Here is a 24,489-nt window from a genome sequence, read left to right as displayed (position 1 = left end):
CTATCGTTGATGAATAAGATCTAGCGTAGCTTGCGTTCCGTTGTCTAAGCTTAGCCATACTTAAGAAACACATTTTACCGATGTCTGCGAAGCATCGCATGCTTTCCGTTCTTCACGCTAGTGTTCTGCTTTTGAAGCATTCGCATTTGAAGATGTTGTTTTATTTATTTTTTTTCATATGCGGATCTCCTCTTGATCTACCTTAACTTCATGCCGGTTTTGTAGTTGCACTTCTTCATCACCGCTTCAAAAACACGTTTCACCCATCCGGGCCTTCCTTTCATTGCTCCTTGCTTTTCACCCTTCGTCCACGTGGACACACTCCATTTGTCACGGTGCACCACCGCGCGTGACCCCCTTATCCATCCATTTCACCCGTTTGCCTGTTTCTTTACAATGATTTTTGTGTCTCGGTTTCAAGTGCTGCTAAATCAACTGTCCTGACGCCCATCCCCACTGGTTGGCTTGTAACGGTAGTTATGGAATGTATGCACATCAATTTCATTATGTCACAAGAAAAAAAAATTAATCGGGGAGTCGAAACCATGCAATGATAACTGCAATGCGCATGGATATAAAAAATGTGAAGGAAATTATGTCCTCAAAAGAATGGATCGCAAACTTCCATTGTGGAGGCATTCCACTGGTACTACTAAACCTATCTGTGCATTGGCTTTCACGCTGCTCATAGTGGATGGATGAATACAATTTTCTAACATTGCCTTTACTGTGTTCCCCCTTTTTGTTTTCTACCAACAAAAAATGAAATAGTTTTGGCCATTGCGGCAAATAAAAAAACAAAAACGAACCCTTACAATTATACATATTTCCTCCAACGATCTCCTCGACGATTTTGCTAACGAATTCACACTATTTACTAATCGATCGCGGTATCGCATTACGATCGTATGGTGATAAATACTTTCACTGTACCGTGTGTGTGTTTCACACACCGAACTGGACCGGCCACACCACCAGCGTTTGCCTTCAGCACATCTCCCCGAAGGTTGTTAAATCAGTCGTTGTTTGTTGCTTTCTTTGCTGTCCAGATTTGTCCGCGGTTGTTTTCACTGTTTCGTGTTGCGTGTTCGTGCGATACATGCAGATGATGTCACCATAATGATCCCCGGTAATGATCGGAACTTGCGTCTTTCACGATCCATCGCACATTAACGATGCGTTTGGGTGTCGGGTTTTGAAGAAGAATCTGTAAAAGAAAGGCAAACGAAGACATAACATTAATTGTGTGGAATGTTTCGGCTATCGATACGAACGATTAAATAATGTTATTGTGTAATAACACGGCTGTTTATCTGTTATCTACTAATTTGTTTTAGAGCAAAGTGTTGCAATAATTTGTCAACTCTGTATCAGTGTTTGAATGATGTGATATTTTCTATTACACCTATACGAAATCTGTTGCAAACTTGCAGTAATATGCAGCACTGTCCTTAGTTGGAAATTTTACCTAACTCGGCTATTTTTTCCGACCAGTCCCACCAGCGCAGACCCATTATCACAGACCTTGCTGGACCACCTTTTTTGTATGTCTGTGCTGTTTGCGCTAGTTGTTTCGATTTTCCCGTTTTCGGATTTTCCAACCAGAAAAGAACCGAAAGAAGGGCAAACAGTTATCATGCGCGTGGCGTTTAAAAAAGCGAGACGAAACATTTCTCAAGCCTTCCCTCCCCCCCCCCCCCCCTCACCCCCTCGCCACGAAACCCAGATTTGTTCATTTTCCCGGGGACGTCTCGAGTCGCCGGTCGATCCGGTAGCAACGCCGGGGCAGCACCGAGGGCAGCAAACAACAAAAAAAAAAAGCATTCCAGAGATATTTTTACACTTCACACTCCGAGGGCGGTTTGTGCTGCTGTGCCCACCGGACCGGTCGAGTCGAAGAACTACCACACACACGCACACACGCGCGCGAGGTATGGAAAAACGAGTTTTTCCTGGCTTAATGCCGCACATGCTGATCTCCTGTGGGGAATTTTTCAACGCGTTGCAATGGGAAGAAGTTAAAATTCTCCGCCTTTTTTTTTGAGCCGATGTTGAATTCGTTGTTTTCCGGTTGAAGCACATGTTACTCATGTCTCTATTGCATCAGATCGTATTATTGACACGATTGCATCTGTTAGATGGCGCAATGAATGAATGGATTACTGGCTTCTTCTAACCTCCGAATTAATGATCATGCCCCAGCTCTTAAAATTGTTTTTCATCAAAATCTCTTTTTAATAATTTAACTACAATCTGAAGATTTAGCTCCTATTTAGTGTTACACTGATCTAAAGCCTCGCCTCGACACACTGAAGATCCGCATGTGTGATCTGGCAATGCCCCGCGTATCAAGGACTTCGCTTTCCGATCAAGTAGTAATGAAGAAACTGAGAAGCAGTACAAAAACGCTAGCAACCCGCCATATTACCGCCATGACCTTAGTATGTCGCTAATCCAAGGAAAACAGAGAGCCATCAAACTAATGTTTATATGCAGATAATCATCAACTAATGAAAACAATTTGTTATCGCTCAGCAATGTGTCGCGTACCAACAAGGACATCACACACAACTTGCATTAACGTATTGCATCGAGAGAAGATACTTGTAAAACATTGACCTTCAAAATACGGATTGACATCTTACCATATTGTATTTAGAGAATTTTTGACAGAAATTTCTATGCTTCATACATCTTAATTACTTTGCAGTATGATTTTATAACGTGTCTACACATGCTGTGATTAAGGTTTGTTAAAAATGTTTGATCTTCAATAAGTTTAACACAAGTTTTCTGATAGCAAACCTTCCTTTGGGTACACCATTCTTTCTTATAGCCCTCAGCACCATAATAAGATAATTTTACGATCGAATGAAACGGCTTCTTTGCAATTCTTCATCCGTTACGATAACGGATTATCCAGAGATCCTTTCGCAACGTTCTGTACTTTACAAGGATCAGAGATTATGTTCTTTACATCTATCAACATCAAGTTAGCCTTGTTGAGGCTAACCCCAATAGAAGTCGAAGTGACTAATTCCATGTCTAATCTTACCTCTCGAACATAGTTGAAAGTGATCCGTCCGCATCCGCCTCATGTCACCTTCACATGCTGCTTTTGAGCGCTGGTATGGTATGGATTTTTATGATAATTTACTACAAATACACAATACTACACCAACGGTGTGCACACTCTAAACCAGCGCCCGCCACATTCCAGCACGGCAGTGTAATAGCGGACGTAAAACCTGAACACTTGTGGGTCACAACACCGTAGAGAAGAAAGACACACAAAAAAAAAACGTCAGCGTAACGCACACTCGGACCATTCACCTCGCATAACGACACCACGCGACACTAACTACACTCATACAATCCACTTCCGTAACGCATGAATAAATAACACATAAACCACCGCTATTTAGACAACGGCCGAAAAGCGTATATGAAAAAAGGGTGAACCAAGAAAACAGCATCGACACTGGACAGCATGAAGTCACACACGGGAACGTCCAAAAGCGCACCCCTATTCGCTTCACGTTCACCTGCCGCCGCCGCCGCTCCGTCATCGATCGTTTCCGGCCTATTGGTCAATAATGGCGACATAAGGCTGGCCCCGCGCACACACCAGGTTATGATGATGATCGGCTAGGTGGTATTTACCCAAAACTCTCGCACATACAAACCACGCACTCACACACTTTTCCTTCCGGTGATGCGTTCCAAACCAGGCGCTTGACGCGCGAGAGTTCTGTTTAACACTTGAACGCGTCGCCCCCGCACTCGTTACGGCTGATCTGTCACCGCCGGTATTCGGCAGAGTCCGGGCTGACCACACCGGGTCGATCCAGCCGGATGAAGCAAAAGGCCTAGCGGAGACGGTGCGGCTGATGGGTATGGCGTAGCGGTTGTGCCCGGTGGTGAAGTAGCTGCTGATACTGGAACGACGGATGCTGATAGAGCTGGGGCAAGTGGTACTGTGGCTGGCCGTTGTGGTACGGCGAATAGAATGGCTCCGGTGTCTGCTGCTGGTGGTACGGATGGTACGGCGATGGCGACCCATATCCATGCACCCGGACCGTACGCATATGGCCGTTCGGTTGCGCCATCGTGAGGAGATCGTTGTTTTCGTTTCAGAATTGCCGGACCTGGAACATTGAAAGAGACTAAGATAAATCTAAATTATAATTCGGAGTTTCACACGCCCGCGTGCGCAACAAACATTGCATGCAAGATGGAAAGATGTGAGAGTGCTATGAAGATGATCAAACTGTTGCAGGTTTTCCTTGAGGATTAGTAAGGTCGAAGCTGGCGTTTGCCCCAATTTCCTTAGTAGATTAATAGGCGCCGTTGCTCCGAAGCTGCGAGGGTAAGTAGTAGCGTGTGTTATGCGATGTTGGTTTGCTGCTCGATTCACCGATTTGTGGCTGAAATTGCACTTCATACTCGATCGATTTATTGGTCAATCTTCGACGGGGGCACATGGTCCTCAGGTCACACGTCTATCATACCAGATCAAAACCAAACACCCAAATCTCGGCGCGTAATGTTGGGTCCGATGACGTATGAATGGTTCCACTCCAATCGAACCATGTCCTAACTCACCCACCCCGAACTACCTTTTTCCATTATTTGCCGAAGAATGGTGCTAAAATTAAAGCCGTTTTTTAGGGTAATCACTGCAAGTGTGAAAATTAGCAGCTCGGTACAGCCAGCCGGGAGGGAGGGAGTTGGCGTCGTTGAGGAACACCGGTGGTCGCGCATTGCGACTGAATCGCACACGCGCACAGTTGGAGTTGCTCTCCCGGGGTGGAGTAAAAGATTGGAATTTCCCGGCACATCCTGGCACAGCACGGCCTACCCGGGAGGAAGCATTCAGAGTAGATGGGTGTTGAGCTTCCCAGAATGTGTAACTCATTTTGCGCATGAATGGTACACTTTGGTACACCGACCGTGCTGCTTCTAGCAAACAAACGGATGGGGATCTTCGTGCAACTCCGTGATCGCGCTGTGAATGATCGCGAGATCGTTCAGCATTGAATTGAGATGTTACTAAACTAACTCAAACATCATTTCCTTTTTGGAAGGAAGGAATATCTTTCCAGTGTAACATAATTTTAATTGGGATATTCTTTAGAACTATTGGAGAATTCCTTGGAATGGAATTGGTCTAAAAGATGCCATCATTACTTCCAATTAAAAAACCAGTGCCTGCAGCCTTCCCAGCTTTAGAAACACTACCGTAGAACTATCGGAACTATTTTTAAAACCTTTACGCCCACGCTAGCAACCATTGCACTGCCATCGTAACGCAGTGTTATGCCTCATATTTCACGCCCATGGCATGTGTACCACGACCCCGCCAAGATGTCGAATGTTCTCAAATTTAGCTACCATCATTCATGCCACCATACATTCAAACACGTGTTAGCTTCATGCCGGTACATGCGGAGGAACGCCTGGTTGACCGAAACCGTGTACTAAATAATTAGGGAAACAAATGTTCTCTAACGCTACTACGTAAAGGAATTCTTGCGGGACGTATACTCCCCTTTTGGGAGGGAGTTTGTCGAAAGTCGGGGACCCTAACAAGCATAAAGGAAACATCGCATACATGCAGGCTAAAGGGAAATGTTTTCTACGTGAATTTCCCAACCCCACTCCAATCCCACAACTACAACTACCATGGAAGGAAAGTCTGCTAACGTACTTGAAGCTGGGTATAAGGAACAGGCAAACCAAACAACTATGGCAAAACTTCACTAAACCTTACAGTTGTGGAACGCGGTCGCGGTTGTATCTGTTTGTTGTGTGTGCCATATGTGCGCTCTAGCCGTTCTGCGCGATTGCTCTGTCCATTTCTGCACTTTCCGGTCGGTCGGGCTTTTCCAATAACAATGTTTTTTTTTGTTGCTTCTTTTATGAACGAATTTCCACTAGCTTTTCTTCCGCTGAAGTTCTGCTAGTGTTTTGTCTTGTTTTTTTTTTTGCTTTGTCCTTTTTTCGATCGATGCTTGTGCGATGATCAGCAGTCAAGCAGCAGGTTCCGATAGACAGAGATAGAGAGCGCGTTGAAAAGGGAAATGATTTTCTTTTTGTGTTCGGGGGGGGGATGCATTCCAAAATGGAGGGATGATGATCGCGCGCACATGCCCCAACCAGTAGTGTTAAGCCCAACAAATGGGCTGAACTGGGACTGTGAATGAAATGGGCTTGAAGGGGGGGAGGGTGCTCTCTCTGTTTGTGTGTGTGTGTGTTTATGTTTATTATTTGTTTCTTAATCGTGTTTGGGGTGTTTGCAGTTTTCCTTAGACTTTCATCTGCCCCTGGCGGGGTCCAGCGTAGCACCCGAGCCGTGAGAACTAGAAGTATAATAAAGAGAAAGAGAGCAAACACAATCACGATCACAGAATGGTTACGATGAGAAATCAGCACGCCGTTGTGAACGGTGAAACAATAGAGGCACAATATGCTAAGATGTACTAAATGAAGTGGTTGTTGGGGCGTTTTGTGTGTGTGTGTGTTTTTTTTTTTTTAAATAAGATTACAAGAAAGATGCATCGAGAGGGAAGCTAACTGCAGCGCTAGCTAGCGACTCCCCAACCGCAAAGGCCGAGCAGGGTCGAGACAGAAGAGATATTACGACAGAAATACGCTACACAAACAGACAGAGGGTTAGTTAAAGTTAGCGAAGAAAGGAACATGAAACTCGAGCTAGCGAAAACATAAAGTCATTCCAACTGTACCATAAATAATAATGGTCTTACGCTACTTTCACTGTCTGTTTATTTCATTAAATCAAACAGTTCAGATGACGGATATATACGATCGTCGGTGGGTCATCTCACCATCTCCATCCAAGCCGGATGATTTCGTCAAATTTTATACTTTAATATTTTTGCGCTACTCCTCCTTACACTTCTCCTGGTGTCGGTGCGTTTCTTCTGTCATTTCATTGCCACTCAGTACCGTGGGGACATCCCGGCGCAACCGATCATAAAAAAAAATTGGTGTGCACGCGAAACATGCTGTTGGTCCATTTGAAACGAGAAAATGAAAGCACAAACCGGTCGCGTCATGAAGAAAATCGACTTCGTTTGTGCAGGGCGCGTCTTCACCGAACTCGGCAAAGGGAATGATCATTCGTGGATCGCGTGCGGGAGAGAGGCGAAGGTGGGAAAAAAAAACGGAGCGAACTCCACACCACCCCACACAGGTGGGAAAATATGAAAATTCTATTATTACACTTTTTGGGGCAGTAAAACGTCCTCCTCCCCCTCTATGGTTGTTGCCGGTGGTTGACGGTTGACGGTGATTCATGCTGAGTCTTCTACCCGCTCTCACACGGGGAAGTTAGCGTTACGGACGATAAGGGATGGCCGAACAGTGAATGGCACGTGGATGCTGTTTCAAATAAATTTGCATACTCGATCGTACTTTAGAAAGGTTGTTTAAATAATCTAAATAATAAAAAATCGTACAAAATTATAAGGCTGATCTCTAATTTAATTTTAAGGACCACAAACATACTCTTCCGATCGGAACGTGCCTAAAAGTTGACTCTACTACAATGTACACTGTAGGACACTAAAATAAGTGTATTATTTTACGCATTGTGGAAAACATCCTTTTCTTTTAAAAAATAAAACTCAACTTTAAAAATCATCACAGCATGTGATCATTTGTCATTCATTAGAATACTCAACAATCTTTGAGAATTCATTAAACTTTGAAGATTTAGGAACTGTCAAAATATAGGTTCAGGATTCAGTTAGGATCAGAAGTTACTGTTGATTTCATAGAATTTTAAAATTAAACTAACAATGTATGTCAGTTCGAAAGTGACCTTATTTTACTGGCCACCACTGTGCGTTTCTGCTACCGTACAGCGTGTGCGCGTGTGTGACTCACCCAACGAAGCAAAACAACGAAAAAAAACACAACGAGATGAACCTTTGCGGCTCACATTTAAAACATTGCACCAAACAGGGTGGAGGCAAAACACACAAAACCGTAGTGCCTATCTGTTGAAAGGTTGATGATGAGCCAACCGACAAAAGGCTTCGTTCGGCATCGCGGTGTCTAATGATAAAAATAAATGCCCCATTCGCCCCGCGCCGGCAACGCAGTCCCTCGCGGCATCGCCGGGGGGGTGGGGGGACCGGACGGTCCCTAAAAACAGAAAACTAATCGTCCCAAATTGGCCACCGTACCGGGTTGTATAGTGGTGCCGGAAACAAAGCGCACATACACGCGCTGTTTGTACAGCGATTAACACGCCGGCGGCCGATGTTTTAGAGGACATCTTATCCTGCTGCCCAAGAACGCCCGTCACTGCGAACGTATCGGGTGCGAATGTGTGGGCGAAAAGGTGGAAAGTTTTGCTACATTAAGCCGATGCGAAACAATCGCCGCCAGATGAATGATTTGTACGCAATGATAGCCATATGTTTGCCGGTCAATAGGATGGAACTTGAGTTTTTGGGGTAACATTTTAACAACATGTTGGAATTTTTGAGACCAAAAAGTCTTGCACCACAACGCGGCAACGCCTCCACAAGCTTTGGTAAGTAATCGCCACCCACGGGAAGCTTCACAAAAGAGGACACACCGTGGGTGAACGCCTGCAAAACGGCCATCGCAGTTCACTCCCCTGCGGCCAGAATTGGGGAGTTGTGGAGTTGAAGTGACCTGTGCAAGTCCCAGGCTGAGTCCCTGGGACCGGGAGATCACTAATCGATTCGCTACCCCAAAAACGGTACCACCACTGCTAAGACCATGATCACACAAGAGCGTTTCAACGGTCTGACAAGTGCTCCCCAGTGCTGAGTGATGCAATCGCGAAATATAAAGTCCAGCGTCCACCGTTTTTGGAGCACCCACCTACACTACTGCTCATCCTTGTACGGATGGTAGCCAATCTTGCGATCTGGAAGATCTTACCCGAAACAGCCAAAAACACCGTCAGCCGAGATGGAGGGCGGAAAGCATTGCCGCTTCCCCTAAATAGTCCCGAGCGATCGCCTGAGTTTGCTGTGTTTGTGTCAGGTCCAAGTTTCCAACCCCCACACACGGTGTGTATACACAGCGATGGGATGGGAAACAGTCGTTAAGGTGACAAATATGGCACGAAGACATGATCCGAAAGTGTGAGCTCACTTGGTGGCTGGATAATCGCCAAAAATTGCATATGACCATCATACCTACTGACGCGTGAGTCACACATGACCCTCAAATAAATAACCGGGAGTTCTTCCAAAATGACCATTTTACGAAGGCGTCGCATGATGGCCACTATAGAGCAACTAGTTAGGAAGAAACTCACTAACGCAAATATATGCGTCGGGTTTAAACGGTTCAAGCGGGATTAAGATTGTCTGCAAAGTTCCCAAGTTTTAGGGTGTACGAAAGTGTAGTCATTGCAACATTCAAGCGGTGCTCCAAGCAGGGAAGAGAAAAACACGCTCTGTCGTAACGTGTCCCACAAATTCCTTCGAGGAATTATGTTATTCAAAACACATCCAAATCTTTCCGTGGCCCATAATGCTAGCGGGTATAACATTCCGATTAAACTATATCCCATGCCGCAGTGTGTAGTGTTCACCATCAGAACTCTCACGCGCAAACAAGCAGGCCACCATTAATGCCCCTTGATCTCAACATTTTTGTTTTTGTCCGCAACATGCTGCCGTGATATACGTTTCGTGGTAGCACGCGGCCCGGATCGCTTACCCGATGCCCGATGGTTCTCGGGCACTTTTGTACACCATACGGTGGTCACCCGTGATCGAAAAGATTTTCGGAGGCAATTTAACGTCTTTAGCCAGTAGCAAGTTATATCTCTGTCCCTCCTGGCTAAAGTGACCACCGTGAGCTCACTTCCCCCGAGAAAATCCCTTACAGAAGGGAGAAAGAGAGATCGAGTGAGTGTGGTATTATGAGGTATTTGTCCTGCAGGTGGGTGTCCATGGTCTAACCCTACGGTCCATGCGGTGTGGGATAAGGTAGATCTTGTTTTCTTTTCTGCCACCCCAAACACTCGCGTGGGAATACGGGAAACTAAATGGGTCCGCGGGATCCGGCGCACAATGTAGCGCCAATAGAGACGACGTGAGCGTGAATGTAGGTGTTTACCTGATGAAATCCGGATCGTTAGCATAGGTAGGCTCACATGACGAACGTCCCCCCAGCTAGATCTCACCGGTTGGCAGTAAGAAGACCAAGAATGGAAGGCCTACAGGCCTGTTCCTACACACTGGCCCCCAAAACGTGCGGATTAGTAACGCGCCGAACGTTAAGTCCACCAGTGCAGTGCCTTCACGCCATTGGATCAGTTTTGGTACCATCGTGTCGCCCGCCCGCACGTCCATGTCACATGCATGGGCGGAAACAATTTAGCGCCATCTGGTAACACCGGATCGAGAGGAGGTTGCGCTGAAGGAAGTGATTGTGCAATGCTCATCATAGACCCGTAGATGCATTACAGACTAACGCCGCCTGTCACAAAATGGTCATCGATGGTGCAGAATGGCAACAGAGGGTAAAAAAGCAACTCCTCTAACGCCTGCGCACATTACGCGGACGTAACAAATTTGGTGTCCTACCTGTAAGCGGCACTCCACCACCGCTTGGTGCAGTTCACAGTCATTTGGAGCGATAGCTCTGACGCTCTTTACACGGCACACGCAACGCCAATATCGGTGATGGATGTGTAGTATACCCGTCCGGGTAGCAGCAAACTCGTGGGACTCGTGCCGTCCGAGGAACGCCATCGACGAAACTAATTTGAATTTAATTAGAGTTGAGCTTCAAGCAAGATGTCGAACTGAGGACTTTGCGTTTTTTTCCTTCCTTCCTTCGCTCTCCCTTCCAACTTGGACCGTGTGTGTTTCTTGTCCGTTTTCACAGGTAGATCGCAAAGATTGGTGATGCCAACCGATCGGCGGTGTTTCTCCCACGCTGCGCAAAGGAGACCCCTTTTACGACATTGAGGCGGCGCGGCCACCTCGACGGCCTAATGGCAAATGACTTACGATGATGATTGAGACGGCACTTTGCCATAGGACTACGGGTCGCGCTCAACCGTTTAGGTCCGGTTGATAGATTTACGATTTGGTGGGCTTAGTTTGGATAGAATGGCGCGCCACATCATCTCTATGTCCCTCTGAGCATGAAACCGTAGCCCTGTGAGTGAAAAGTTGACACCATTTTGCTGGGGTCAGGGAACGAACATAATTTCTGTACTGGGAACGTGTTAAACTTCTTGCAGCTCTTGCGGGTTCTATCTGGTCAACTACAGTCCATGGCGTACCTTCATTTTTAAATCTTTAGAAACCGTACTAAAATACCATCTTCGCTAAGATGGTTAGCATTGCCACGGCTAGGCGCACACCTGGTGCAGCATTCCAGGGTGAGGCAAAAAAAAACAGGTGTAATATTAGGACCGTGGCAAGTAGGTCGTCGTTCCGGTCATAAACTATGTGCGAACCCCGTAATCAGAACAGGTGTAACGCACGCCGTGTTCTAAATTGGTGCGTTCTTTTTGGCACAGTTTTTGGTGTGACTCTACTTTGTACGGAGTCGTTTGCGTTTTGTAAAATTGTGTCTTAAAAGTGGTATTAATTCACGCTATTTTACTAGAATTTATGGATGGTTTTTCGTTGATTGTATGGTACGGTTTTCAACTCAGGTCCTAAACATATTTGTATGTTTCAACGAATTGGCCATTGGATTCTTCTCTCTGGCAACTTTGGAGATTTGTACTCCTAGAAACCTTTTAAGACAATTTAAATATACATCCAGCTTTTGGACTTCTCGAAAGATCACTGAAGGGACACTGAATACTAGTTGACTGTACCAGCGCCATCTATGTTGAAACGGCGGAAACTAACCACCAGACCATACGACGCACAACTACTTGGTAATTGCTGAAATTAAAAGTAACAACATCACGTCGTACAACCGTGCCAATCGCTTTAGTTTTGCATGCTAATAACACCGTATATTGTGGTGCCAAGCTGGTCGCACCAGAATCCCCATGATGGGGATGAGAACGCACGACAAATCTCACGCATGGTAGTAGTGGGTATCGGTGCGCGAGCCGTGCTGTAGTTGAACGATTAGTTACACGAATTTAGTGACGGAAGACGAGAAGAGACAAACGCAACCACAGTCCAGAAACGAAAGGAAAGCGAACAACGACAAGAAATCAAGACGTACTCATACAGAGGCACCCGCGACACGAGATGAGGAGTGTTAGCGATAGTTTCGACCGGAAAATCGTTCAATGCTTTCGGCAGGGCCAGGTGGAAAGATTAATTTGATACATTTTCAAAAACCCCCAAGGGCATTCTCCAACTGTTAGGCGCATGGAGTCTCTTTCGCGCATGGTGCACGGATGATGATCAACACGAGTTAGGCCACAGATGATTGATCGACAGTGAGGAAAACGCTAGAAGTACCCGAGCGGAAAGGTAGAGCTTGTAGGTTTTGGGAGGAAGAAGTGTGGAGAAGAAAGAAATTGAAAGGAAAATTTATGGAAAGGTTACAAAGCTTGACAGAGCTTGTTCCAGCCTTTTCTCCTTTTCTGACGATCAAGTCTGTTTCTCAACATTTTTTTTTTTTTGACAATTTCTTCCTTCTCCATCAGAGAGTTGCTCAATATAAAAATAAGATATTAATATGCATTACAACATTACATTCAAAAACCGTCCCGGTGGATTTTTCTTTGCAAGCAAATTGCAAGATCACGCGATTAGAATGCCTACGGCTAAGGGTTTGAGAATTAAAGAAAGAGACCTATAGACAGTGAAATGAGGAAGCGTTTCCCACGAAAACGGAAGGCTGGGGCTTTTTTTTCTTTACGATCGAGACTTGGATGTTTTTCAACGGCGATTACGAAATTTGAGTATGAATGTCAGAGGGGGAGGTGTCAGAGATGCGTAGTACACAAACACGATAGAGGTAGTAGTGAACAAAGTCCCCGGAAGTTTGGGATCTTCCTTTTTTATGGTGGTATGTGGGTGGGTGGGTGGCGGGGGGCAGGTGGGGTCAGATACGATCAGGATAAGAAAGGCGGGTTAAACACGGCGTAATTAAAAACTAACAGATGAGTGAGTTATTTTTATTAAACTTTGAGCAAACTGTATTATTCCAGAGAGTGAGAAAAAATAAGAATATTATTAATTAATATTATTAATATTATTTTCTTTAGCGCTGGTTTGTTTGTTTTTTTTTTTTTAGGTGGTTGTGGTTGGTGGTTGGTGGTGAATTCTCAGTTTCATTCCTGTAGCTATTAAAATTATTATTGTTGATTATTATTACGATTATTATTACTCGTTTCCCCCTTTTTTTTTTGCTGCGCACTGGCGCGAAAGCTTTGTACGTGCGTTTGGCTCTTTCGCTAACCCAACGTGTGTTTTATTTGTTTTGTCCTAAAAAAACCACCTACGGTTTAGGGGGGTCCTGTTTTGTTTGTAGCTTTATGTTGCTTATGAATTCTGGCTGCCAGAGGGCGCGTTTTGTACGAGCCTTTAGTTAAAACGGTATTAGAGTGATTTGTGTTAGGAGGAGTATCGAAAAGGTACGTCCACAGAGTGGACTTGTGTTGCTGTTGTGATGAAGGTGAAAGAGTTTGCTCTCGGTGTGTAACTCTGAAGGTGTAAGAGTAACAATGGCTGTGTGAATAGTTCTATATGTGTGTGTTTTGTGTGTGTGTGTGTACATGTTGGTTATAGAATAATTATAAAGTAATATTATTACAGTACAACAATACTAAGTAGCAGCGACAGTATAAGAAAACCGAAAAGAATCATTGCCGGCACGCGGGCATATTAGGGCGTAGGAGGCATCATTATATGGCGCATTATATTATCATACCCTGGCCGTACTCTCCATTTGCATTTGTAATTTGTCGGAGGGACAATGAAAAATTAAAACAATGCACCGCATCACTTGCCTTGCGTCTGGGTGTTGGTTTCTTTTTCCATCGCCAGACAGAAGACCGGGAGCGACCCATTTGGACGGTGTTTCCCCCCCATTTGTCTCTCCTCAATGCGTTTTGTTTCCCGTTTAGCTAGCGCTCAATCTACACTTACTCTAAACACATTTAGTCAACACTTAATAACAGAGCGATTAATTATGGCATTCGGTTGTGTTTTGAGTTCGGTCGCTGGACCTTCGGTTTGCTGCTAAACTGCTGCTTGTTGCAATGCGCGAACCGATCCTAACCCCTCTCCTGCATTAATAAGAGCACGTGTGTGTGCAATTGAATGGCATTCGTCCAGGAGTGATCAACTGATTCATTGTTATGTTAAAAACGGTTCCGTGTTACCGTGTTATGCTGGAAAGCTCGCTTTGTAAGTATTGGTTGGCTCGCTTTACGCTTTCTATTCTAACACTTTAGCACAGTTGAACTAAGTATACATTTATTTAATAAAACAAAAGGGTAATGGACCTGGTGCGGTGCTCTTATGTAAATAAAATAAAACTTTTATCATTAATAACACGAAAAACAAATGAAATAAATTAGCATTCAAACCACAAAAAAAGGACACGTTTTTAAAAACCACAATTACACCTACGGTTAAAATTCGAACCTAACGATTGTACTTGGCATACTGATCCGTAAATACAATTATTACACATAACGCGCATTAAGTATTTGTTGTTTTTTTGTTTCTGTTTTGTTTGTTTAATAATAGTTAAAACAACATCAAAAATTGTCGCTGCATCTTATCGTTTTAAAAATTGCCTAGCGAATATTAACAGGGAGTATTAAAATGATGCTAGTCCACATGGTTAAGAATCGATATGGTTGAGATTACGCTTACATATTGGGTTTTTAGTTTTTACTCTTTTTTACACACTACACTTTATCTTTCGTCTACGAATGCGGGCATGGCGATTGGATGGACACGTTTGCTTTCCACTACAATTTTTCACATTTCCTCCCTAAAGATGATATTATGTGTGCATTATTTACTGCTACTGTGTCTGCCTGTGGTTTGATGTTCCATTTAGTTAATCTTCAAACTGTTATCATGCTAGCTGGACGGGGTACAGTTAAGTGACAAAGCACGTACACAAACACACGCAACACTTACAGCATCCAGCGAAAGATCTGATCCTACGTCTTGCTTGCGTCACCTTACCGGTGTCGCGCGTGTCTCTACGGTGTTTGAAGGCATCTCGATTACGAATAGTTTACAAATGCGCTTTATATTAGAACAATCGGTTGTTTTTTTTTTGTTGACCCATTTACTTGGCCTACATAGTTTGCTCTTGCTGTGTTGTTGCGTATAGAGTATGCGTGTGAGTATTTGTGTTGGTAGATGTAGATTACATGTTTGATTATGAATTAATCACAACTATTTTTGTAGCTAGTTTAGTAGAACCCCTTTTTCTGATGCGCTCATCTCTGGCTTGCGCGACGCTTCTGTTTTATGGCATTGACACACCACAGACACATACACACATCGTACTAATAACTTCTAAGCGGTGAAGATGTTAGGAGTTTAGAATATTAGTGAGGAAGGACATGGTGGAAGGATGTACATAACGAAAAGGACACGAAAACACAGCAAAGTCATGGAAAGTTGTACAGACTTACGATGTTTGATGTTGGATACTAAGAACATAAAAATTACATTTAATACCGATTTTGTTCCTAAATGGCTAAACGTCATTTGAACGTCGATACAGTCCAAAATAAGAGAGATATGTGTTTGTATCCTGCTTTTCTAAAATGTTTATATGTACACGTGGTTTCTGGCACCTAGACAATAATCTTGATCGTCTATTGCGATCATGCACAACATATAACAAATAGAGCACCGTGAGGAGTATATAGTACGGAGGTGATGTAAATATACATTAGTTAAAATCTAGTTAACTTAAACAATGAGACTCACTAAACAATCTCATCAAAAGGTATTAAATAAAATAAATATGTTCTATTTTTAATAGAAGAACTATTTTCACTAACAGAGAGACTTAAAACGGGAGAAAGAGTGAACAGGGCTGTAATGTTTTGCGTTACGAATCCAGCATTAAGAGGAGCATTAAGAGAGCTTCTTCTGCAAGCGTTGCAAGTACTCCGATCGAGGCCACTACTATGTGTAATAAAAACACTGTCCTCACTAGTAGCGGCATGAGTGTCAATGTTTGTCTCCACGGCACTGGGCAACTCCCATCTCACAGAGACGCGTGCACCAGACCCAAACGATCAATCATCGATGCGCGAAGCACAATTTTCATCATGGATCGGCGCTGCAATATTTCTATTTATTTACCCCATTCCCGCGCCTTAGGGTGGACGACGCAATCGGTCACACTCGGCGGGCAGGGCCGCCGCGCGACCGTGTGTGGATGTGGTTCAGTTTGTTTGCTTAAATGTGTTTCACATACCGCACACACATGCACGAGAGCATGAACCCGGCGATAATGTATCTTCCAGATTCCGGTTTGCAAGGGCGTAACCAATGCTGATGCTGGCGTTTGGCGCCTTCCTCCATTCGCCATCTGTTGGAGGCGTAGCAGCGGCAGCCGCACAGCAGTAGTTTGCCACTTTTCAACAGCTTTACGAACAATTCTTTCAAACCCCGATCCCGGCGTAGAGACTGAAATTTTGCATTCCTTCACAGCTCGTACGCACAAGGGTAAAGAATGTAGCTTCCATCCGGGGATGGTGAGTTTATTGCTTTATACTCCAACGTACTGGCCACTATCCAGAGCTAATCAAAATATGCTTCGCGAGGGAGTTTACGGTTCGCGCAGTGTTATCGATGCCTGGTGCGGGTTTTCGCATATCTAGACACATATACCCCCTCGAACAGCTATATGCACGATCTTTGCCCTTTTTTTTGAGCTGTTTTGTTTTGGGCGACATCATATTTGCATACCCATCGTGCTTCTTTCCTGTTTCCACGCCCGATCGGGGTGAAGATTTTGTCGAAGCGGGTGTTACTGAGTGGTGGTCAACACAAACAGCATATGCGATCTCCAAACGCGTTCGTCATTCTGGTCAGGAAAGTTGGAGAACGCACATAAAATGAGAAAACATGCTCCCTCACTCCCTCCTTCCCTCCCTCCCACCCAGAGAACGACCCAGTGGCGAAGGTGCGCACCCCGAGAGAAGTGCTTGATTAGTTGGACCGGTTTTTCTCGCTTCAAAAGCTTCCCCGAGTGCCACTTCCACCGCAGCAACACTGTCAAGCGTGTGTAGCGGCAGCAGTAACCAAGGGGACAAAACTCTTTTCGCGTCGCATGGATTTCGGAGCCCGCCAGTGTCCGATACGCGGTGGCGTAGGTCTGAGACTCGCGTGACATACAGCAAACTTGTCAAGGTTATCGATGGATCGCGAGGGCACAGGCACAGTTTACGTTTGCAGTATCTGCGTAGACCGCTTTGGAGCACAGGATCTGCGTCAAGATCTCGGGTTTTGGACGTTGGGTGACGTTGGCCAACAATATCTCTCCACAATTTGGGATAATCGATGCTTATCGATATTGACTCATGTGTGTCGTCTTTTGGAAGATGTGAAGGACGTTATCTAACGAACGATGTGTCATCTCTGAACTATGCGGTGGTCCGCATCCTCCCGAGAAAGCAAAGAATCAACCGGAAATTCTGAAAGCTTTCGTAAGTAGGAACCCCTCAAAATGGGTGCTGTTGTTTGCTTACGATTCCACCCTTTCTGTGCCTTAGCCTAGCAAGCTTATCGACTATGTGTAACCAGATGGAACGTGCCTGTCCGACCGGCAAGTGAGGCTATGGGCGGACACGTGAGTTGGGAACAGTTGTGCCATTAAACAAAACAGTCCACACCATTTGCGGCTAGAGAACGTTCGAACACAATCGTTCGTTGTCATGGAGCATCGCAGCTCTGACGGCAGTGCAAGTGTGTGTTGTCTTCGACACTGTGCACTTTCCGATGAAATGCACAACATATAACAAAAGCATCATCGCTGCAGTAAATTTGTTTTCCTTTCCGTGTATATTTTGCATCATTATGATGTCGCCTTCCTGACCGATCGGGTCCGGTACGGGTGATGCATCTCGGGCGCGTAGAGAAATTTCTTTGCAAACCAGCACATCATTAATCAGATCGCACATTTTGCTGTACGCGCAATGCACATGCCCAGCGACGTAGGTCAAGGACTGGGTGATCTGCGTGCGTTGCTGTACACACCAGAGCTTTTGCCGGTGATGATGACAGTTAAACCCCGTCGTCTTCGCTGTAACACTGTGGTGTACTCGCGATCAAGCCGGCAATTACAGTTCGAGCCGTTGTTTTTTTTTTTTTTTGTTACCACATTCCACGATCGGATGCTGATGAAAGAGAAGCTGATGGGCCTTTCTTCGTGCTTAATTAAACCGATTGACCCTAGGCGGTGGGTGCGTCGCCAACACGAGCCACCCACCGTGGCTGTCTCGTCGCCTGTTGTGTTTCTTCTGTCGCCGCCTTTTCGCACTGCGGCAAAGGTTCTACTATCAACCCTTCAACGGTCCCAGCTACGCGAAGGGCATGCGTAAAAATCGGCAAGGTTCGGGTTGGAGGAATATTACTTCCGCGAGAAATTAACCACAGCAGCACAAAAGTAATTATTTACCACAACAACAGCGCCAGCAACAGCAAAAACCTCCAGTTTTTATGACACCAGAGATATTTTTTGTTGCTGTCCGAAATTGCTTTTCACCAAAACTGCTGCGGGGGTTTGGGGCAACATCTCAACCAACCAATCCCCCGAAGCCAATGAGCAACGCAAGCAGCAACGCACTAAACTTTAAATTGGATTTTTCACAACAGCATTCTGGTTGAGCGGGGCGCGCCCGCGGGCAATGTTCTGGGGGGGGCCATTAGATATTTCTTCATTACCGGCCCCCATTCATTGCAGGTGGAAAATGCGCGTTGCTCAGCATTTTATTCGCGCACGGTAAGCTTGTGTAGTTGAGTAGGGGGGTCGTCTTTTTTTGTTGCTTCCTTTTTGCTAAAGCCGTCCGTATCCGTAGGTGGATTTCCTGTTTCTACCTCAAGTGCGATGACGTACCAGGCCCCGCTGATATGCTGGGGCCTGTGGTGCGCTGTGGCCTACATGGACGTTTAGTCCAAAAAACCGGATGCGACTTCAAACCGGACAAGTTACCACCACTGCCTTGTAGTGCTGGTTTTGTGGACCAGTGCGAAGGGACATACTCCACGTTGTCGGAAAGATCGGCAACAATGCATACACTCGCGGCGAGACACGCAAGAGACAAACACGATATGTCCAATGACCTTTTTTTACGACTCTTTTTCCTTAATACCCTTCGAAGTTCCGTTGAAACAACGATAGCATACGCGTTATAGGGCGTGTGGAAGCTGCATGCTGGTTCGCGAGTTCGCGTTTGCTTTCCTGCCTCTCTCGGTGTGGTGTGTGTGTCACGGGCTATAAATAATTTAGCGCAACCGCCACCACCGTGGTGGTTTTCGTGGTTCTGACTATTTTGGATGCATGCCCGATCTCCCTCGCGTAGCAATCATCCCGTTGCTGTGCACACGTCCCAAGCTCGAACGCGAACGGATCGTTCATCGGTTGTCTGTAACCATGCCACTCTGCATGGTACCATCCAACAGGCCGAATGGGAGAAAACAATGGAAATCATGAAATAGATTTCAAGCCGACAGATAAAATTGACCATTCGATATCATCATCCTCACCCTAGGGAAAACACGTGGTGTTCCGACGTTTTCTGTCGTTCTCGTGATGGCCTCACATACGATGATGATCAGTGGAATCGGATCTTCGGCTTGTTCGAGGTTGAGAATTCTCCATACGAACTTGATGGATTGATGTAGAAGACACTAAACACAGATCATTTTACATCAGCGATTCTTCGGAAACGAAGGATCATTTCAAATGCCGCAAGTCCCGGGATGTACACACTGGTGGACAAATTATCTTTTCCGTCTGTTATTCGGGGAAAATATGTTGTGCCCTTTATGGTCACTCTGGAAGCATTGATTGGAGCTGTCGTAATAGGCTAATGCTTAAGCGAACGCGCTAATACACTCGAAGATCGTGGATCGAATCCAATATTTCTGGATCTTCATTCCCAATAGCCAAAACAAGGAATATGGAGTACTAAAACGAAAACCCTCACAAGAAAAAAGGAAACAATTTGTGAAAAATAAATATGTTTGTTGAGTAGATAACTCTAGCAGCAGTGCAGGAAAAATGTTCTTGAATACGAAGCAGCAAATAAAGCCGTTCTAAATGCCAAGACACATGACCCCTTACAGTGTTGTTATGCTAATTAAGATAACTTCCGATAAGTGCGCTTCTCCTGTACGTGTTTTGCCCCAGCGATAAGCAAGAATGGTCGTGGTACAACACCCTATGCTGTGTTCTTCGGTAGTCTTTAATGGCATGTCCCAGAGCTGCTCTCTTATCATGCTGACAAGGTTATTATACAGCAATAGGCTTATGGGAGATGGGGTCTTTTAGCAGAAAAAAAAACTTCAAATTTAATTTCCTTTCTTCCCTCGCAGTTAACTTATCTCCCACCAGTGTGTCAAACGTAATTCTTACGGTTAAAGAGACACAACAATTTAACAACAAAAAAATACAATCAAGTCGACAATCGTTCTATATAAGCACCCAAACCCAATATCTTTTCACGCAACCCCTCCATAGCATGTGGCTTTGGTTAGCAAAAGATGTTATTAGAAATATATTTTGTAAACCATTACATCCCACCATCCATACATACATAGGTGAAGCTGATTGCGTAGTAGTAGTAGTAGGTAGCAGATTAGGAAGGAGCAGTTGTTTTTTTTTATTACCGGATACATATGTGTGTTTGTTGTGGGTGGGTGGTTAATCGATGGTTGAATTATTGTCCGATGGATTGCGCATCAGCAACGTTGAGGAGGCCAAGAGTGTGTTTTTTTTTTCACAAACCATGGGGTTACATTTCTTTCAGACTGATGTTAAAGTTCCGGGAAAGGATCGGGATTTGAAACAAAAAAGGGGAACATAGAGGATGTTTAGCAGAATAGGAAGGAACGTACGAAACAGCAGATTACTCAGATTTTGGATTTTAGAAAATACATTTACATAGCATTTTGTTCATCTGCTGCTTCGTCTTCGCGCACTTGGTTAGGATACACATATTAATTGTTGGCACAGTCATGAGAGCGATCGGATTACTATTAGGAAGGTGTGATGGATGAGGATGGGAGAAAGATAAGTAACAATAACTAATAAAAACTAATCCGGTTAAAGTTTTGCCAGCATATAATGGTTTATTAATAATTGTTTTGATTAAACGGATGGTAGTAGTGGATAGTAGTTGCAAGGGAGGAGGGAATGGGAGGATTTTGGTTGTTGTTGCTAGTAGTAGAAGTAGCTAAAATAGTATTAAAAGTAGAAGTAGATGATTAATATAGTAGTGCAATATTAAGCTTTATTATCAGTTTTATTATTTCTTGCTGTAGTAAATGGTTTACCTCATCCGTTTTTTTGTTGTTGTTTTGTTACCAGACCAGAAGGGAGTAGTGGTTATAGACTGCAGTTATCCTGATGCTGTTTGCGGGGCCATATTATAAAAAAGCAGTATTAATGTTTTCGTTTTCATACCACCAACCGGTTAGAGGCACAAATTCCACACACACGCACATTGGGTGTGGAAATGCGGGTGAGCAATTTAGTAGTAAGGTGTTGTTTTGCATAATACACTGCTAGCTATTAAACATATCCTATGAACATATTGGTGTTATTGCATGTCCGGGGTCAGTGAGATATAATTGTTAACATCTTTCTTGTTTCTCTTCTATGTGCTTAGGTTAAGAGCGAATTTTCGAATTTTCTGTGTGCGTTTGTTTACGTTATTGATCGGTTATACATTTTAGCGCAGTTTATCTTTTTTTACGCAACGCTGGTATTAATCAGTTCGCTGTACAATGTTTTCTGTTAGCAGTATCAGTAGTACTTTGTTTACGGTGTGGTTATTTTGTATTTTGCTTTCTGCTGTTATATGTTTCAACAACGATTGAAATGGTTTTACCATTGCTGTAATGCACCGAATTTTTGAAACAAAAATTTATCAAAAGCAAAAGAAATATTGCGTTGCTTTCTTCACAATTAACAGAACATATTTCAAGCGACGGAGTAATTGCAAACAGTAGTTGGATGGTGCTTACTTATATTTCTAAATAGTGTTGCTATTGTTGTATGGTTAAATTGTTGCTCTAGATGGTTATCATTTTTAATTCGTTTGTTTGCTTACTGTTTCGCTAATCAATTCGAGATGAAAAAATACCGCCTACCACACGGTATTAGCCACGATGGTATCTGTGTGTATGCGTATTTGTTAGAAGTAGTTTGTTAAGGGCTACAGATAAAATTAGTGATTATAAAAACTAGCATTACCGTACGGAGCTTAGCTACGGAGGGTTTGTAGAAGAGATTTCTTGATAAAGGTTGCGCATTTTGATCTCAACTTTACACACCACTTAGCACTATTTGCTAATCAATGTAAGGCATTCTTTAAACTTCAGATATATATTTCACTGTCAAAAACTCCCCTTCGACGTAGAGTTTTGCATGGTACTTTATACGTGTGATTGCATTATATTTTAATACAGTTGTTCTCACGAAGTATCCAACTCGCGATTCTACGCATCCCGTGTGACATAAATTTTCCGGCTTAACCGGCTACAAAACACTAACCGTAGTCGTCGTTACTCCACCTACTTTCACTTGCTATCAGCAGACGATTCTATAGCTGAGATTACTTCAAAATGGTTCGATTAAAAATAGTAAGAAAACACATCAAACAACACGATTTGCTTATTTAATAAACGTTGATGAAACGCTTTTCGCAATCGAAATCTAAAGTTTCTGATTTCATCCTCAACCAATTCCACTTTAGTACAGGCGTTATATTCCAACTATTTCACCATAAAAGATATATTGCCATATGGTTAAAAATCGCGCACCACCATCACGATGGCCTAATATAGCTGAGGGTGCACACATATAACACGCCAAAGTGATATAACGGTTGCGATTGATTGCCTTTATATAAAGAAAACAACACACGGGCTTAAAATCGATTAGTCGGGAAAGGGGGATGGAAGCATATGATTTTGTTCAGAAACTTTGTTTCTTTAATGTGCCATTCCCGCCCGATATTTGTTTATCCTGTGTGAGGGAATAAGCATTAAAATTGCATCAGTGCAACTAACCAACTTAGTATGATATAAAAAAGGAAGCACTTAAAAATATTATTTCCGTTATGCGCGTGCGTGTTTGTTTGTGAGACAACGGATTTGCTATTCTATTTTGTAAAAGAAGCTGTAGTTTAGACGAAACGCAATCTATCCTGCATAATAAGACGAAAATAATATTGGATATGAGATTTCCTGTTATCTTGATCGATTAATTGCTGATTTTATATACTTGCGATCATGCGTCGTCTAAACTAACTGTAATGCTGCGCTTTTTCGTGACGATGGCACCACAAATTATGCTCACAAATGCGTCTCAAATCTCGTAAAGAGGAATCTTGTTGGAAGTTCTGGATTAAATGAACCTGTACGGTTCATCGATTCTTATGCTTATGTTGCTCTACTACTGATCAGATCAGAGTTTGAATACACTCTCCCTTCGTTTATGGTGACACGATAAGGTCGAGATTTTAACTCAGATTTCCGACTGTACTATTTGAACGGGGTTCTTCTTTTTCTTCTTTAGCGGCACAGTAACCTCAAGAGGTTTAGGCCTTTCATTGTCTTGATATACTCGTAGCAGGATAGTTCGTCCTGCGTACGGGGGATCAGCTGTACGGTTGTCACTACCGAATCGCTTCATTTGACCGGTATTATTACAAAAATCGAGCACTTTTAAAGAATCGTTCGAATAGCTGAGGTTCCAAGGATACCTTAATCTTAACCTGGCATTCCAGAATCTCGTCGTCGTCAGCGTGTTTCATTAATCCATCCTCCACGTCGTTTAACTGTTCTTTGTACTTTTTCTGGTTTAGAATCAACAGAACCATTCATCCGATTAATATCCCCCAGCGATCACACTATCCATATGCAGATCTACCCTTTAATAATCCCAACAGCAGAGTATTATGCTCTCGTTTCCTTCCATCTTTCCACCATGACCATGATGCATCAAAGCAGCGACACACATCCGCAGTATATGTGCATTAAAAACCAAACCCCCGCAGCGGAAACCGACTGATCTCTGGAAGATCGTATCGATGTGATCAAAAGTGATCTCATGACTGCTTTTTTTTTTGGCTGTGGTGGGTTGCATCGCTTCGCCGGAAGACAAATTTTGAAACAAACCTTCAACCTCCCTCTCATCAACTCCTCCACATCTCGCCCACTCTTTCCCCTCTTTTCCGTCTCTCGTTCTTGTTCCCATCGGCCCATCAGGTTTAATAATACTTTGGCACATGAGTATAAAGATGACGCACAGAAAAAAAAACTAACA

At 43.9% G+C, this 24,489-nt stretch overlaps 1 protein-coding gene across 2 annotated transcripts in view; it reads right to left on the bottom strand.

Annotated features, from left to right (window-relative positions):
- Nucleotides 1-3,437: 3,437 nt before the first annotated feature.
- Nucleotides 3,438-24,489, bottom strand: part of LOC128305318 (protein held out wings) — a 33,913-nt gene continuing 12,861 nt past the window's right edge. The window contains exon 3 of one of the 2 annotated variants that reach the window (XM_053042704.1): nucleotides 3,438-4,166. In XM_053042704.1, coding sequence (XP_052898664.1) covers nucleotides 4,134-4,166 — 33 coding nt within the window. In that variant the 3' untranslated portion in view covers nucleotides 3,438-4,133. Of the gene's footprint in view, nucleotides 4,167-5,835; nucleotides 6,363-24,489 lie in introns of those variants that run through there. The other variant, XM_053042703.1, reaches the window with a different exon arrangement.

This window comes from Anopheles moucheti, chromosome 3 (assembly GCF_943734755.1).
Source record: "Anopheles moucheti chromosome 3, idAnoMoucSN_F20_07, whole genome shotgun sequence".
Classification (NCBI taxonomy): domain Eukaryota; kingdom Metazoa; phylum Arthropoda; class Insecta; order Diptera; family Culicidae; genus Anopheles; species Anopheles moucheti.
The sequence above is the reverse complement of the archived record's forward strand: the minus strand, read 5'-3'. Positions and strand labels throughout refer to the sequence as shown.